Raw genomic sequence first — 16748 nt, forward strand, 5'->3', positions numbered from 1 at the left:
CAGGCTGTAATATAAACATACACTGCCCCAGGCTGTAATACATACACACTCACTGGGCAGAGGGAGAGTGTGAGAGTGAGAGAGAGAGGGAACGAGTGTGTGAGTAATTGTGAAAGAATATGTATGAGTGGGAATAATTATGAGTGTGACAGTCAGCGTGAGTGTGTGTGAGTGTGATCGTGGTGAATCGTGCAGCAATAATAATAATCCTTGCATTCGATACAATATTAATAATAATAATAATCCTCGCCTAACAACAATCCCTCCGTACATTTGATACAGTACATTTCATGTCAGGAGAACATCTCAAAGTGCTTTACAGGATTTACTAGAAAGTCTACTGATTGTATTTTGTGGGCAAACATGGCAGCCAACTTGCACGCAAGAGGGTCCCTCCTCTTTTCAAATAATGCCATGCCTAACACGTGCCTTGTGTCAGTCTGGCTGCACTCTCGCCACTGAGTCAGAAGGTTGTGCGTTCAAACCTCATATCAGGTTTTAGAACAAATATAGTCTAAGCCGATGCTCCAATGCGGTGCTGGGGGTATTTTGAATTATCAGAGGTGCCGTCCTTTGGATGAGATATTAAACCGAGGTCCTGTCTGCCTGTTCAGGTGGACAATAAAAATCCCATGGCACTGTTCGAAAAGAGAAGGGAGTTTCTCTCTCCCAGTGTCTTGGCCAACAAACCCCCAAATAAAATTGGCCATTCACTCCATGGCTGTTTGTGGGATGTCTGGCTGCCATGTTTGCTCACAAGATATAATCAGTAGTATATCTTGTGAAGCACTTTGAGATGTTCTCCTGACATGAAAGACGCTGTACCAACTGTATGGATATTATTATTATGGAAGGTTTAACATCCACCTGAACAGGCAGATGGGGCCACAGTTTAATGTCTGATCGGAAGGACAGCACTTCCAACAACTCCAGCACTGTATTGCTGTGTCAGCTTAGACTCTATGAGTTCTAAGGCCTGTGTTTGATCGTGAGATATTTCTTTGGTCATGTGCAAACCAGTCACCAGACTGAACCTTCCACATATGTTTGCCACTTCCAACATGGACCTTTATTCCCTTTTCAGTAAGGTACAAAATGCTAACTAAATCCTTCACCAGTTTCAACATTTACCCATCCACCCATCCACCCAGCTATCCACCATACATACATACATACATACACACACACACACACTGACTGACTGACTGACTGACTAAAATTACTGAGTAACAGACTGAGCAAGGCTGTTCCCCTGCAACCTAATGGCATGTCTCCCAGAAAGAACAACACTTGGGGAAAAGTCAACGGCTGGCAACAGAGATTGAGGCACCCTGCACTCTTAGTAGGATATAAAAGCTTCATACCAATAGACAGTGAGTCACGTAACAGAATCACAGGGCGTGAAATAGCTGTGTAAGGGGCTGGAGGGATCACAGTGCAGATCTCACTCGCTGAGGTGTGTCTGATGAGGTCACTGCATTAGCACTGGGGTTCAGCTGGTAGATTAATATTTTAATGTTATCACTTGGCGATAGTAAACAGCAATGGCGTAGTTGCTGATTTATACGTTTACAGCAATCACTTGGTTTCTCTATCTCCCACATGTGATTCTCTTCCTTGGCTTACGACACAAATGACTACATGTCACACGGAGGGCAGAGGTCACAGGCAGCCTCCGACAAGCCCTGTGTGTTCTGTGTTCTTTGCTGTGTGCTATTCTATGTGCTGTTTGATGTGTAGTTCACTGTGTTGTGTTCTGTGCTCTCAGCGTGTTACAGTGAGTTCTATTCCCTGTGTAAAGTCAATGAAATAACCTCACTGAATCGTCTTCATTCCTTGCGGCCACCTATCCGAGCATCTGCTGAAATTTAAGTGAGAACAACTGGTTCCTTGTTTCCCACATGACAGATAATTGTCTGCTGCTTAGATTCACTTAGCAACTCCCGTTCTCCGTCACAAAGACAGAACGAGAATAATCAGTTCAAAAAAAGTTGTTTTTGTCACCGCAGCTATAACCTGGAGTGTAACTGTACGTCTGATAATACCAATAAGACGAATCCTTGGATTTAATCTAGCGCCTTATCGCATTGTGGAAACCTCTCAAAGTGTAGTGACTGTGTATTTTGTGCGCGAAGGCAGCAGCCAATTTGCACGCAGCAAAGCCCCACAAACAGCCATGTAGTGAATGACTGGCCAGGCTAATCATCTGAAACAACATTCTCTTTCATTACAACAACTTGTATACAGGGTGCCCTTCAGGCGAGCAGCATCATGGAGTGGGTATTTGTAATTCCTAACATTCATAATCTGCACCTTTGTGTGAGATATTCGTGATATTTCGCTGTGGAGACAGACAATCAGTTAATGTATGATATTAATATGATATAAAATATTACACGGTATTTCTCAATATTGAACAGTAAGAGAAGATAGTCAGACAATGACGTTTCACTCCTGACCTCGATCACAAACCACTGGCAGAAGGCAGGGGAGGTCCACTCTCTGGCGTGCATCCCACATCCAGGAAGATCGCTGGCTTCACACAACCTGTGTTCTTACCGACCTTTAGCAAGACACGCACAAGACGCTGTCACACACTGCACCGTCCGCAGAGAGTTATAACAACCACAACAACTTGCACTGACAGCATCACCATCCATGGTTGCACACTCCATCTTGTTAAGCCAGTCGGGAAACTTGGGGTCTTGTTTGACCCTCAATTATCCTTTCTACCCCACATCTGTGCCATGACCCGCTCTGCCTTCCCCCACCTCTGCAACGTCGCCCAGCTCCAACACTGTCTCACACCGCAGGCTGCCGAAACCCTCATACACGCATTCATTACATCAAGGCTCAACTATGCAAACTCATTGCTTGTCGGTCTCCCCAAATCCTCCCTCCGCAGGCTGAAAATCATCCAGAACTCTGCAGCCTGTGTCCTCTCCACACTAGGCTCCGCAACTCTATCACCACCATCCTTGCCCAACTCCACTGGCTTCCCATCACACAGAGGATACAGTTCAAGATCCTGGTCCTCACTTTCAAAGCCTTTCATGGTCTTGCTCCCCCCACCTCTCCGACCTCCTAACCCCCTACATCCTGTTCACTCCCTCCACTCAGCGGGCTCTGGCCTGCTTCACATCCCCCGCCTTGCTCGGCCCACTATTGGTGGGCGGGCCTTCCGCCACTCTGCTCCCACCTTCTGGAATTCCATCTCGCAGTCCCTCCGTCTCGCCCCCTCGCTTGCCACTTACAAGACCCACTTCAAGACCCTCCTCTTCGACTGTGCTTTCGATCTCCCTGCCTTCCACCCACCCCAATCCACACCCCCAACTCGGGTCTGAAACACTGACTGTCCAGCGCCTTGGGACATCCTCCCGATGTAAAAGACACTATACAAATGTAATTTTGTTGTTGTTGTTGTTGTGGGTTTAAATGATTTCCCAATAACAATAATAATCATAATAGTAAATGCTAATTACACTGAAGCAGGTAGATATTTCACCCTTCATAGGATTTTCCAATTTCATGATGGGAAACTAACTGTGGATTCTCCTCAGCGATGTTGTTAGTCCACAATTCAATCTGCCACGTCATTAATCGCAACTCCTTTGTGATCAGCACTTCATTTATTGTGACCAACAAAGCATCCCATTAAAATGATTCAATCAATGAAACCACAAGCATGCAAGATACTTTGATAATACTACTAATACTCACTGATGTCTTGGGACTTCCACCCGATGTGAAAGGTACTATAGAAATGTATTTTTGTTGTTTGTTGTTGATATGATCAAATGACCACATTGAGTAGTGACAATTCTCATGGGGGGGTGGGGGTTGCGCGTGGTTGATGGGGATGGGGTGGAAGCGGGTCTCCTTGGGGCCAAATTGGTTTCAGGGTGACATGTTGGGTAACAGAGTGTCAGAATCAAGCCCACCCTCTGTGGCGGTCTCTACTCCGGTTCTTGAGCCAGGCGGGTCTGCAGTTCTCCAGGGCATTGCTGATGACAGCACAGCCAGTCTGGCTCATCTGCAGGACTTGGAAGGGCAGATCAGTCACTGGGGGCAGGGAATCTTCCTACTCAGCTCCTGTTAAGATCTTATCTGATTATCTCTATTATTATGACTATTATTATTACTGTTTTCGAAAGCTGATTCACGCAGAAATGTTTTTACCCATGATACCAGCACAGGAGCTGAGCTCCAGTGTGTTGTGTAAAATGACAGTAACATCTGAATTTGCAAATCCTTAAGAAAATGGCTGATGATGGTGGAAGTTTATGCAGCGTACAGTTGGGAGTAAGAGATACACCTTCCTCCTACCTTATCCCAGGTATTGTACTTTTCTATAATATAGATGACATTTGTAATCTCATGTCCTTGACAACTGGCTTGGACTCTGGTACATCTGAACACCAAATATCCAACACATAAACTATCTGCAGTCTAACCGCCCGCACATCACTGCTTAACAAACAGGCCAAATAACAATCAGCGAGGGAGTGTTACAGTCTCATATACACACACACAGCACTGACACATACAACCTCAGCACACACCACATAGTCACACACTCGTGAATCCAATCCCCTACTGTTTGTAGGGCACTGCTGTGTGCAATTGGCTGCCACGTTTGGTTCACAAAACATACAGTCAATTCACTTTACATTATATTCCGTGAAGTCTTTGAGACGTCACATGATAAGGTGCTATATCAAATGCAAAGATTATTATTATTCACACACTTCCATATATATTCACTCCCAGACTTATGTAGATACACCGATACACACGTATATGCTCACATACTCATATACCCTCAAAATATCTGCAGAAAGCTAAGTTTCCTCTGTTTGTAAACTATGATCATCATCAGCTGTTGTACAATGTAAAAGGAGAGGCTTAAACACACACAAGTAGAGGTAGAAGTTTTGCCAATCAGGCCAGACTCAACTCTAGCCAGGAACTGTGCTTCTGGGCAAACACAACTGCAGTTTTCAATCTCACAAAGGCTGTAAACTCTTCCCTCCCCCCCATTGAGTTACGATATGAAATTCCTTTCTAGATCCCAAAAGGTTAAGCTCCACACACTCTACATGATGCAAATAAAAGGACTTTTATTTCATCTTGCGTTACATTGTTGTATTTCAGTACAGGTGCTCGCTGACATATTGGGAAATATATTTAATCGCCAACATGGTTTCTTCACAAGTTGGTTTGATCTGAGATTCAGGCAAAAGGAACCCATATCTGCCGGTGTCCCGCAGTTCAAAGGTAAAGGCGTATTTAATGCCCTCATCGTAAGCCCAGTCATCCGAACCCCCAGCTGCTGGATCTGTAATCAAGAACAAATGCCGGTTTGTGTGGGGTAGTGTCCCGGAGCGCTTGACAGTGACGGAGTCTGACCCTGAGCCAGGGGAGAGGCAGTGGGGAGGTGACTGTAAGCATGATCAAAACGGAAGGTCTTTAGGCAGGATTTGAAAGTGGGGAGGGAGGGAAAAGGCAAAGGGATTGAGGGAGAGAGTTCCGGAGTTTCGGGCGTAGTGACTAGAAGCATGGCCGCCAATGGTGAAGCGGAGGGGGCGAGGGATGAACAGGGGGCCGGAGCTGGCCTGGCGGAGGTAGTGGGTGGTCGAGTGGGAAGGGGGAAGCAAGTCAGATAGGTAGGGAGGTGCGAGGACATGAAGGGATTTGAAAACGAGCGAGAGGATGTTGAAGTCGAGCTCAGGGTTGCAGCTCAGGCACCGGGCAGTTTGTTCATTTCATATCCAGAACGGAAAGGCCAAACTGCTCACAACCTGGATACAATCAGGACATCCTGGCACTGGAGAGCAGCTAGACTGAGAGCTGGAATGAGACCTCAGTTACAGGGAGAAGCTACAGGAGGTGGGGAGGTTTGCACTGGAGACCAGAGGCTTCAGGGGAGATCTGATGGTCTATTATACAATGACCCTTGATTTCAATAGTGTGTCAATAATCACATGTATTAACTGTAGTGTATTTTTAACAAACACAGTACAATTCACACATAGCAATGTCCCATAAACATCTATGAAGCGAATGAACAATTTTATCTGGGGAATTGTTGGCCAGGACACTGGGTGAGAGAAACTCCCTTCTCTTTTCAAATAGTGCCATGGGATCTTTAACATCCACCTGGACATCCAGAGGACAACACCTCCGACAATGCAGGGCTCCCCTGGCACCGCACTGGATCATCGGTCTGGACCATGAGTTCAAACTCCCGACCTTAGTGAAGTAGTAAGATCCTAAACGAAGTTGATAAGACAAAGCCCAGTAACAGGATCACAAACAGGGCACACAGACTCCATATTCAACAAAAGGAAGGTGAACAGGCGAGGTGTAACAGCCTTACACAGTGATTAGCAACAATGTGGTGTAGTCACCCCAGATTGTGTCCTCAGATTCGGAAGAGAATTAGACAATGATTCAGTGAAGGGCTGGCAGGTGTGTGGGGTCTGTCTAATTTGGAACAGGCCAGAGGGCTCACAATAGTCTTTGGAGTCCTGCACACTATGTGGAATATATGTATTAATTTAATATAAATGTTACTGTTATTTGCTTGTTAAATTCAGGTTAAGATAGTCAAAAAGAATGGATGGTAAGGAGAGCTTACAGATAGTCACTGCTCCAGGACCGTACACATACTGTGTCCCGTACATGCTGCCCAGTTTGTTGATCGCAGTCAGAGCTATGCTATTCTGGAATAAAATATCCCAGGAGAAAAGACGTCATTGTCAATCACAATTTAGAAACATACAATATAATTACATTTACACAGCACTTCTCACATCGGGAGAACATCTTAAAGCCTGCCACATAACTGTTGGGGGGGGAAGATGATTGAATGTCCAACAACTACGTTTTGAGATGGGCGTTAAAATAGGGGAGTGCGGGAGCAAGTTGGAGGGACTCTAGGCTAGAGTTTCAGAGAATGTTCGGTATATACACTGGAACATTGAGCACTAACCCACTTGTTATGTATCTTGTAAAATTTCCTGCAGGTTCCTCACTCCCCCCCCAGCTCAGCCAACGTTCTCACCGGACAGGGAGGTGGTGAACGATGCATGTTTTTTGTAGCACCTTTTTTCTATCAGAAGTTGTACATGTGAAGTCTCAAAGCACTTCACAAGTAAGGTAAGAGGGTGACTGTTTCTATCAGCAGAGACAACAAGCACAGCAAGCTCCACAAACATGGTTAGGGTTAGAGTGGCAATGGGACCTTTAACATCTATCTGAAGAAGAGCCAACTGGTCCTTCTGTAATTCTGACCTGAAAGACGACACCTGTGATTGCGCTGTTTGTCCCCCACTCACTACTACAATAGAGCTTAGACTGATAAAGGTCTGCCAGAGATATGTAATGAGGATTTTGCCTCAGTTTTTACAGCATGGTGGTGAGACACTGAGCGTACAAGAGGAGGATGTGCAACAATTTGAAATGAGAGCTATAGGAAAGCCAGTGGTGCTGAGAAATTGATGGGACTCAGAGAGGACAGGTCACCTGGGCCTGATGGCAGGGAACGAGAATGCTGAGGGACGTCAGGGAGGAAATAGTAAATGCGCTGACTGCAATTTTTCACATCCGTGGAGTTGAAAATTGTGTCAGGAGACTGGAGTAAGCTAATTCATTTTAGAGGCTATAATATAGGATATTAATAACCAATTGGAAAAACATGGCTTGATTAAAGACAGTCGGCATTGGATTTGTTGCAAACAATCTTGCCCGGCAAATCTAATAGAGGTTTTTGATTAAATAATTGAAAGAATCAATGGGGATGTGCTGTACAGTATCAGGATTTTTAGAAAGGTTTGATATGGTGACCCATAATAATGATAATAATAATAATCCTTGCATTTGATATAGCGCCTTATCACGTCTTTTTGATGTTTCAAAGCGCTTTACAGAATATACTGGATATTGAATTGACTGTATATTTTGTGGGTGAAAAGCGGAAGCCAATTGTGCACAACAGTCTCCCACAAACAGTCGTGGATTTATTCACCAAATCATTATTATTATTTTTTTAAAAGGATTATTACCCCCGCTAAAAGCGATCCGATAATCGACTAACAACCAGGTTCCTACTTGCTGCTAGGTGAACAGAGACATGCGGGGTAATGAAACTAGCCCAATGCTTCACCCTGTCTGGGAATCCAACCCAGGTCCGCTCGCTTGCGAGGCAAGTGCTCTAGTTACTAAGCTACAGGACTCCTATAGTGGTGTTAAAGGTAGCCACTGACCTCACTGCCAGTAGCGGGCTGCCAGTAACATCCTGTGTGGCCGTGAGGCTGGCCATGCTGTGCCAGACTTGCCACACTCTGGTTTCCATGGTGCCAAGGACAGACATGTTATACATAGACTCGTATACCCACTGGCCATGCTAATTACATGGCGTCTGGTATCAATTCCTGTCACAGGGGTTAACATACCAGCTCTTCATGGTTGGCTGCCAGATTGTAGGTGTAGGAATATGGGAAGAGGCACATCTGAGAGTAGGAGTGCATGGTGAGGTAAGCCTTGATGACTGAACGCTGGCTACGAATGTAATCAGCCACAGCCTTGACTACTTTCTCAGACTCTACTACGGGGCCGCAGTACGTCTCTGAGCAGGGGTTCTTGGAGGCCCCGATCTCTGTGTGAAAGAGCAATACAGTCAAATACACTCATGAGAGAACATAGCTACAAAGGAACAGGAAGAGGCCACTTAGCCCCTTGAGCCTGTTCAGCCATCCTACTAGATCCTGGCTGATCTGTATCTCAACTCCATTTACGCACTTTTGTCCCATATTCCTTGATACCCTGACCTAACAAAAATCTATCCTCCCCAGTCTTGAAAATTTTAATGGATCCAGAATCCACAGCCTTTTGGGGGGTAAGTTCCAGATTTACACTACCCTTTGGATGAAAAAAAGTAGTGGGTGGCGGTTCCTTTCTCTACAGAGTTCTTAAATATATACAGGAGAGCCTCAGCTATCTCCTCTCTTGTTGCGGATACAGTCAAACACTGACACACACAGACCGACAACAACCACAACAACTTGCACTTATATAGCGCTCTCCACGCAGAGCAGCATCTCGGAGCACTTAACAGCAGCGGGGCTTGTGGAGAGGCATGTGGCAATGGGGAGAAAAGTGGGGAAAAGTTGGACTTTAAATTTTAAACAAACCCCCGAGAGAGGGGGGTGTTGCTCACCACACCATCCTGCGTTCCAGTTTCTGTTGGGATCAGTTCCCCGACAATTAGTCCCAGGGTTCCGAGAACGGGTCTTTCTCCACATTCGGTCCTGCAGAGAAACAGTAAGTGATCACCAGAGATGGTAATGAAGGCCCAGCTGATCCCATGGTCCCTGAACATCTGCACCCCCCCACACCTGTCACACACCCCCAGCCAGGTTTCTGAATAAGTTGAAGGTGCCTGAGCCTCGGGATTTCTTTGACTTCAGACCCATTCGTTCAGAGTTAACCCCTTTAGGTTTCTCTCCTTCACTAAACTCCAGGCGATGGGCAACAAAGTTGTAGCCAAAGATAAATAATTCTTACTTTTTTTAAAAAAATTACAACTGAGAAAAAGTTACTGGATTTACTAAAAATATAGTTTGTAACATGGACTGCAAGTGCTGGTGATAATTAATACATCACACATGACATTCAGTAAATAACAGGTAAGAAATCGTGAACTGCAGCACACTATAATACAAGCAAATAAAAACTGAGATAAAAGCACAAATACTTCTGTCTCCTGACTGCTCTAAACAAATCAAGTTGACTTTTATTTGCTGCTTTTTCTCGGTCACCTTGAAAGCGTCAAAGTCACCACACATCATGGTAAGAGAGCGTTCTGCCACTCCATCTCCTCTTGCTGGCTCACGTACAGTATCCAGCTCACATCTCTACCCTAAGGCGCACCATAAGGGTCAGCCAGGGGAGCAGACAAAATGGAACAGGAGAGGATCATGTCAGCCGGGTGTCCACCTGCTGCTGATTCCCCACAGCCCCCTTTACATGGTCGGTCATCAGTGAGGACAGTCAGGCTGGGCTGACATTCCACTGCACATACTCCCAGTCTTGGCTCACACCAATTGGACAAGGTATTTGGCAGATGACCAGGCTGTGTTGACCATACAACAGCCCCAAAGAAGTGCCTCGAGGAGAGGGGCCAATACTGGAGTGAACAGCAGAACTTTGCAGAGCCCCAAAAGCACTGGCCCAAAGAAAAGAATCTCTGCCTCACGATCGGATAAAAACGGGTCAGAATGTTTCCTGTGAAACAGGGGCCACATTTACACCGCTCTAAAGGACAAAGGGTAACAGTGTGTTACTCGGCTCAGCACCGGGTAAAGTTTCTCACTTGTAATAGCACCATTTGCCAAATGGAGTCGGTGACTGCGGATGGGCGGAGAGAGCGTGAAAGCTGTGCTGAGCGCGACCTGTCACTGCGCTACAGCCTCACAGCACCGAGAGCGCCTGGGAGCGCGTCTGTCTCTCTGTCCGTCTCTCTGTCCGTCTGTCTGTCTCTTTGTGAGTGTGTCTGTCTGTGTGTCTGTCTGTGTGTGTGTGCGTATCTCTGTCTGGGTATGTGAGTGAGTGTGACTGTATGTGTGTGTGTGTGTGCGCGCGTCTCTCTGTCTCTGTGTGTGTATGTGTGACTGTGTGTAAGTGTGACTGTGTAAGTGTGAGTGTGACTGTGTGTGAGTGAGTGTGAGTGTGACAGCGCTGCTGGGGGTCTGTGTGTGAGTGTGACTGTGAGTGTGTGAGTGTGTGTGAGTGTGAGTGAGTGTGACAGCGCTGCTGGGGGTCTGTGTGTGAGTGTGACTGTGTGTGAGTGTGAGTGTGTGTGAGTGTGTGAGTGTGACAGCGCTGCTGGGGGTCTGTGTGTGAGTGTGACTGTGTGTGAGTGTGAGTGTGTGAGTGTGAGTGAGTGTGACAGCGCTGCTGGGGGTCTGTGTGTGAGTGTGTGTGTGAGTGTGAGTGTGTGTGAGTGTGACAGCGCTGCTGGGGGTCTGTGTGTGAGTGTGAGTGTGTGTGAGTGTGAGTGTGTGAGTGTGACTGTGTGAGTGTGACAGCGCTGCTGGGGGTCTGTGTGTGAGTGTGACTGTGTGAGTGAGTGTGACAGCGCTGCTGGGGGTCTGTGTGTGAGTGTGAGTGTGAGTGTGTGAGTGTGTGAGTGTGACAGCGCTGGGGCTGAGTGAGTGTGCTGTGTGTGAGTGTGTGAGTGTGACTGTGTGTGACTGTGTGTAGTGTGTGAGTGTGAGTGAGTGTGACAGCGCTGCTGGGGGTCTGTGTGTGAGTGTGACTGTGTGTGAGTGTGAGTGTGTGTGAGTGTGTGAGTGTGACAGCGCTGCTGGGGGTCTGTGTGTGAGTGTGACTGTGTGTGAGTGTGAGTGTGAGTGAGTGTGACAGCGCTGCTGGGGGTCTGTGTGTGAGTGTGAGTGTGTGAGTGTGAGTGTGTGAGTGTGAGTGAGTGTGACAGCGCTGCTGGGGGTCTGTGTGTGAGTGTGACTGTGTGTGAGTGTGAGTGTGTGAGTGAGTGTGTGAGTGTGAGTGAGTGTGTGTGAGTGTGACTGTGTGTGAGTGTGAGTGTGAGTGTGAGTGTGACAGCGCTGCAGGCTGTAATATAAACATACACTGCCCCAGGCTGTAATACATACACACTCACTGGGCAGAGGGAGAGTGTGAGAGTGAGAGAGAGAGGGAACGAGTGTGTGAGTAATTGTGAAAGAATATGTATGAGTGGGAATAATTATGAGTGTGGGAGTCAGCGTGAGTGTGTGTGAGTGATTGTGTGAGTGTGATCGTGGTGAATCGTGCAGCAATAATAATAATCCTTGCATTCGATACAATATTAATAATAATAATAATCCTCGCCTAACAACAATCCCTCCGTACATTTGATACAGTACATTTCATGTCAGGAGAACATCTCAAAGTGCTTTACAGGATTTACTAGAAAGTCTACTGATTGTATTTTGTGGGCAAACATGGCAGCCAACTTGCACGCAAGAGGGTCCCTCCTCTTTTCAAATAATGCCATGCCTAACACGTGCCTTGTGTCAGTCTAGCAGCACTCTCGCCACTGAGTCAGAAGGTTGTGCGTTCAAACCTCATATCAGGTTTTAGAACAAATATAGTCTAAGCCGATGCTCCAATGCGGTGCTGGGGGTATTTTGAATTATCAGAGGTGCCGTCCTTTGGATGAGATATTAAACCGAGGTCCTGTCTGCCTGTTCAGGTGGACAATAAAAATCCCATGGCACTGTTCGAAAAGAGAAGGGAGTTTCTCTCTCCCAGTGTCTTGGCCAACAAACCCCCAAATAAAATTGGCCATTCACTCCATGGCTGTTTGTGGGATGTCTGGCTGCCATGTTTGCTCACAAGATATAATCAGTAGTATATCTTGTGAAGCACTTTGAGATGTTCTCCTGACATGAAAGACGCTGTACCAACTGTATGGATATTATTATTATGGAAGGTTTAACATCCACCTGAACAGGCAGATGGGGCCACAGTTTAATGTCTGATCGGAAGGACAGCACTTCCAACAACTCCAGCACTGTATTGCTGTGTCAGCTTAGACTCTATGAGTTCTAAGGCCTGTGTTTGATCGTGAGATATTTCTTTGGTCATGTGCAAACCAGTCACCAGACTGAACCTTCCACATATGTTTGCCACTTCCAACATGGACCTTTATTCCCTTTTCAGTAAGGTACAAAATGCTAACTAAATCCTTCACCAGTTTCAACATTTACCCATCCACCCATCCACCCAGCTATCCACCATACATACATACATACATACATACACACACACACACACACACTGACTGACTGACTGACTAAAATTACTGTGTAACAGACTGAGCAAGGCTGTTCCCCTGCAACCTAATGGCATGTCTCCCAGAAAGAACAACACTTGGGGAAAAGTCAACGGCTGGCAACAGAGATTGAGGCACCCTGCACTCTTAGTAGGATATAAAAGCTTCATACCAATAGACAGTGAGTCACGTAACAGAATCACAGGGTGTGAAATAGCTGTGTGAGGGATCACAGTGCAGATCTCACTCGCTGAGGTGTGTCTGATGAGGTCACTGCATTAGCACTGGGGTTCAGCTGGTAGATTAATATTTTAATGTTATCACTTGGCGATAGTAAACAGCAATGGCGTAGTTGCTGATTTATACGTTTACAGCAATCACTTGGTTTCTCTATCTCCCACATGTGATTCTCTTCCTTGGCTTACGACACAAATGACTACATGTCACACGGAGGGCAGAGGTCACAGGCAGCCTCCGACAAGCCCTGTGTGTTCTGTGTTCTTTGCTGTGTGCTATTCTATGTGCTGTTTGATGTGTAGTTCACTGTGTTGTGTTCTGTGCTCTCAGCGTGTTACAGTGAGTTCTATTCCCTGTGTAAAGTCAATGAAATAACCTCACTGAATCGTCTTCATTCCTTGCGGCCACCTATCCGAGCATCTGCTGAAATTTAAGTGAGAACAACTGGTTCCTTGTTTCCCACATGACAGATAATTGTCTGCTGCTTAGATTCACTTAGCAACTCCCGTTCTCCGTCACAAAGACAGAACGAGAATAATCAGTTCAAAAAAAGTTGTTTTTGTCACCGCAGCTATAACCTGGAGTGTAACTGTACGTCTGATAATACCAATAAGACGAATCCTTGGATTTAATCTAGCGCCTTATCGCATTGTGGAAACCTCTCAAAGTGTAGTGACTGTGTATTTTGTGCGCGAAGGCAGCAGCCAATTTGCACGCAGCAAAGCCCCACAAACAGCCATGTAGTGAATGACTGGCCAGGCTAATCATCTGAAACAACATTCTCTTTCATTACAACAACTTGTATACAGGGTGCCCTTCAGGCGAGCAGCATCATGGAGTGGGTATTTGTAATTCCTAACATTCATAATCTGCACCTTTGTGTGAGATATTCGTGATATTTCGCTGTGGAGACAGACAATCAGTTAATGTATGATATTAATATGATATAAAATATTACACGGTATTTCTCAATATTGAACAGTAAGAGAAGATAGTCAGACAATGACGTTTCACTCCTGACCTCGATCACAAACCACTGGCAGAAGGCAGGGGAGGTCCACTCTCTGGCGTGCATCCCACAGTCCAGGAAGATCGCTGGCTTCACACAACCTGTGTTCTTACCGACCTTTAGCAAGACACGCACAAGACGCTGTCACACACTGCACCGTCCGCAGAGAGCTTATAACAACAACAACAACTTGCACTGACAGCATCACCATCCATGGTTGCACACTCCATCTTGTTAAGCCAGTCGGGAAACTTGGGGTCTTGTTTGACCCTCAATTATCCTTTCTACCCCACATCTGTGCCATGACCCGCTCTGCCTTCCCCCACCTCTGCAACGTCGCCCAGCTCCAACACTGTCTCACACCGCAGGCTGCCGAAACCCTCATACACGCATTCATTACATCAAGGCTCAACTATGCAAACTCATTGCTGGTCGGTCTCCCCAAATCCTCCCTCCGCAGGCTGAAAATCATCCAGAACTCTGCAGCCTGTGTCCTCTCCTACACTAGGCTCCGCAACTCTATCACCACCATCCTTGCCCAACTCCACTGGCTTCCCATCACACAGAGGATACAGTTCAAGATCCTGGTCCTCACTTTCAAAGCCTTTCATGGTCTTGCTCCCCCCACCTCTCCGACCTCCTAACCCCCTACATCCTGTTCGCTCCCTCCGCTCAGCGGGCTCTGGCCTGCTTCACATCCCCCGCCTTGCTCGGCCCACTATTGGTGGGCGGGCCTTCCGCCACTCTGCTCCCACCTTCTGGAATTCCATCTCGCAGTCCCTCCGTCTCGCCCCCTCGCTTGCCACTTACAAGACCCACTTCAAGACCCTCCTCTTCGACTGTGCTTTCGATCTCCCTGCCCTCCACCCACCCCAATCCACACCCCCAGCTCGGGTCTGAAACACTGACTGTCCAGCGCCTTGGGACATCCTCCCGATGTAAAAGACACTATACAAATGTAATTTTGTTGTTGTTGTGGGTTTAAATGATTTCCCAATAACAATAATAATCATAATAGTAAATGCTAATTGCACTGAAGCAGGTAGATATTTCACCCTTCATAGGATTTTCCAATTTCATGATGGGAAACTAACTGTGGATTCTCCTCAGCGATGTTGTTAGTCCACAATTCAATCTGCCACGTCATTAATCGCAACTCCTTTGTGATCAGCACTTCATTTATTGTGACCAACAAAGCATCCCATTAAAATGATTCAATCAATGAAACCACAAGCATGCAAGATACTTTGATAATACTACTAATACTCACTGATGTCTTGGGACTTCCACCCGATGTGAAAGGTACTATAGAAATGTATTTTTGTTGTTTGTTGTTGATATGATCAAATGACCACATTGAGTAGTGACAATTCTCATGGGGGGGTGGGGGTTGCGCGTGGTTGATGGGGATGGGGTGGAAGCGGGGTCTCCTTGGGGCCAAATTGGTTTCAGGGTGACATGTTGGGTAACAGAGTGTCAGAATCAAGCCCACCCTCTGTGGCGGTCTCTACTCCGGTTCTTGAGCCAGGCGGGTCTGCAGTTCTCCAGGGCATTGCTGATGACAGCACAGCCAGTCTGGCTCATCTGCAGGACTTGGAAGGGCAGATCAGTCACTGGGGGCAGGGAATCTTCCTACTCAGCTCCTGTTAAGATCTTATCTGATTATCTCTATTATTATGACTATTATTATTACTGTTTTCGAAAGCTGATTCACGCAGAAATGTTTTTACCCATGATACCAGCACAGGAGCTGAGCTCCAGTGTGTTGTGTAAAATGACAGTAACATCTGAATTTGCAAATCCTTAAGAAAATGGCTGATGATGGTGGAAGTTTATGCAGCGTACAGTTGGGAGTAAGAGATACACCTTCCTCCTACCTTATCCCAGGTATTGTACTTTTCTATAATATAGATGACATTTGTAATCTCATGTCCTTGACAACTGGCTTGGACTCTGGTACATCTGAACACCAAATATCCAACACATAAACTATCTGCAGTCTAACCGCCCGCACATCACTGCTTAACAAACAGGCCAAATAACAATCAGCGAGGGAGTGTTACAGTCTCATATACACACACACAGCACTGACACATACAACCTCAGCACACACCACATAGTCACACACTCGTGAATCCAATCCCCTACTGTTTGTAGGGCACTGCTGTGTGCAATTGGCTGCCACGTTTGGTTCACAAAACATACAGTCAATTCACTTTACATTATATTCCGTGAAGTCTTTGAGACGTCACATGATAAGGTGCTATATCAAATGCAAAGATTATTATTATTCACACACTTCCATATATATTCACTCCCAGACTTATGTAGATACACCGATACACACGTATATGCTCACATACTCATATACCCTCAAAATATCTGCAGAAAGCTAAGTTTCCTCTGTTTGTAAACTATGATCATCATCAGCTGTTGTACAATGTAAAAGGAGAGGCTTAAACACACACAAGTAGAGGTAGAAGTTTTGCCAATCAGGCCAGACTCAACTCTAGCCAGGAACTGTGCTTCTGGGCAAACACAACTGCAGTTTTCAATCTCACAAAGGCTGTAAACTCTTCCCTCCCCCCCATTGAGTTACGATATGAAATTCCTTTCTAGATCCCAAAAGGTTAAGCTCCACACACTCTACATGATGCAAATAAA

The 16748-nt window shown here is 46.1% G+C and overlaps 1 protein-coding gene across 1 annotated transcript; it reads right to left on the bottom strand.

Moving 5' to 3' along the window:
• Window positions 1-5136: 5136 nt before the first annotated feature.
• LOC121849899 (carboxypeptidase B-like) lies at window positions 5137-16451 on the bottom strand. The gene is made up of 7 exons (XM_042339227.1): window positions 16444-16451; window positions 15962-16046; window positions 14034-14225; window positions 9221-9311; window positions 8457-8659; window positions 6641-6725; window positions 5137-5338 (listed from the first exon to the last, which is right to left on the bottom strand). The coding sequence occupies exons 1-7, from the start codon at window positions 16449-16451 to the stop codon at window positions 5151-5153; spliced, it is 852 nt and encodes a 283-aa protein (XP_042195161.1). The 3' UTR covers window positions 5137-5150.
• Window positions 16452-16748: the final 297 nt, after the last annotated feature.

Source organism: Callorhinchus milii, unplaced genomic scaffold, assembly GCF_018977255.1.
Source record: "Callorhinchus milii isolate IMCB2004 unplaced genomic scaffold, IMCB_Cmil_1.0 Scaffold11, whole genome shotgun sequence".
NCBI lineage: Eukaryota > Metazoa > Chordata > Chondrichthyes > Chimaeriformes > Callorhinchidae > Callorhinchus > Callorhinchus milii.

Excerpts from the sequence above, each read along its gene's own strand:
- LOC121849899 (XM_042339227.1), bottom strand. Across the intron at positions 9,312-14,033 it reads TCAATATTGAGAAATACCGT|GACCGAATGTGGAGAAAGAC; the intron begins GTAATATTTTAT and ends GTTTCTCTGCAG. Across the intron at positions 5,339-6,640 it reads TCCTGGAGCAGTGACTATCT|ATCCAGCAGCTGGGGGTTCG; the intron begins GTAAGCTCTCCT and ends TCTTGATTACAG.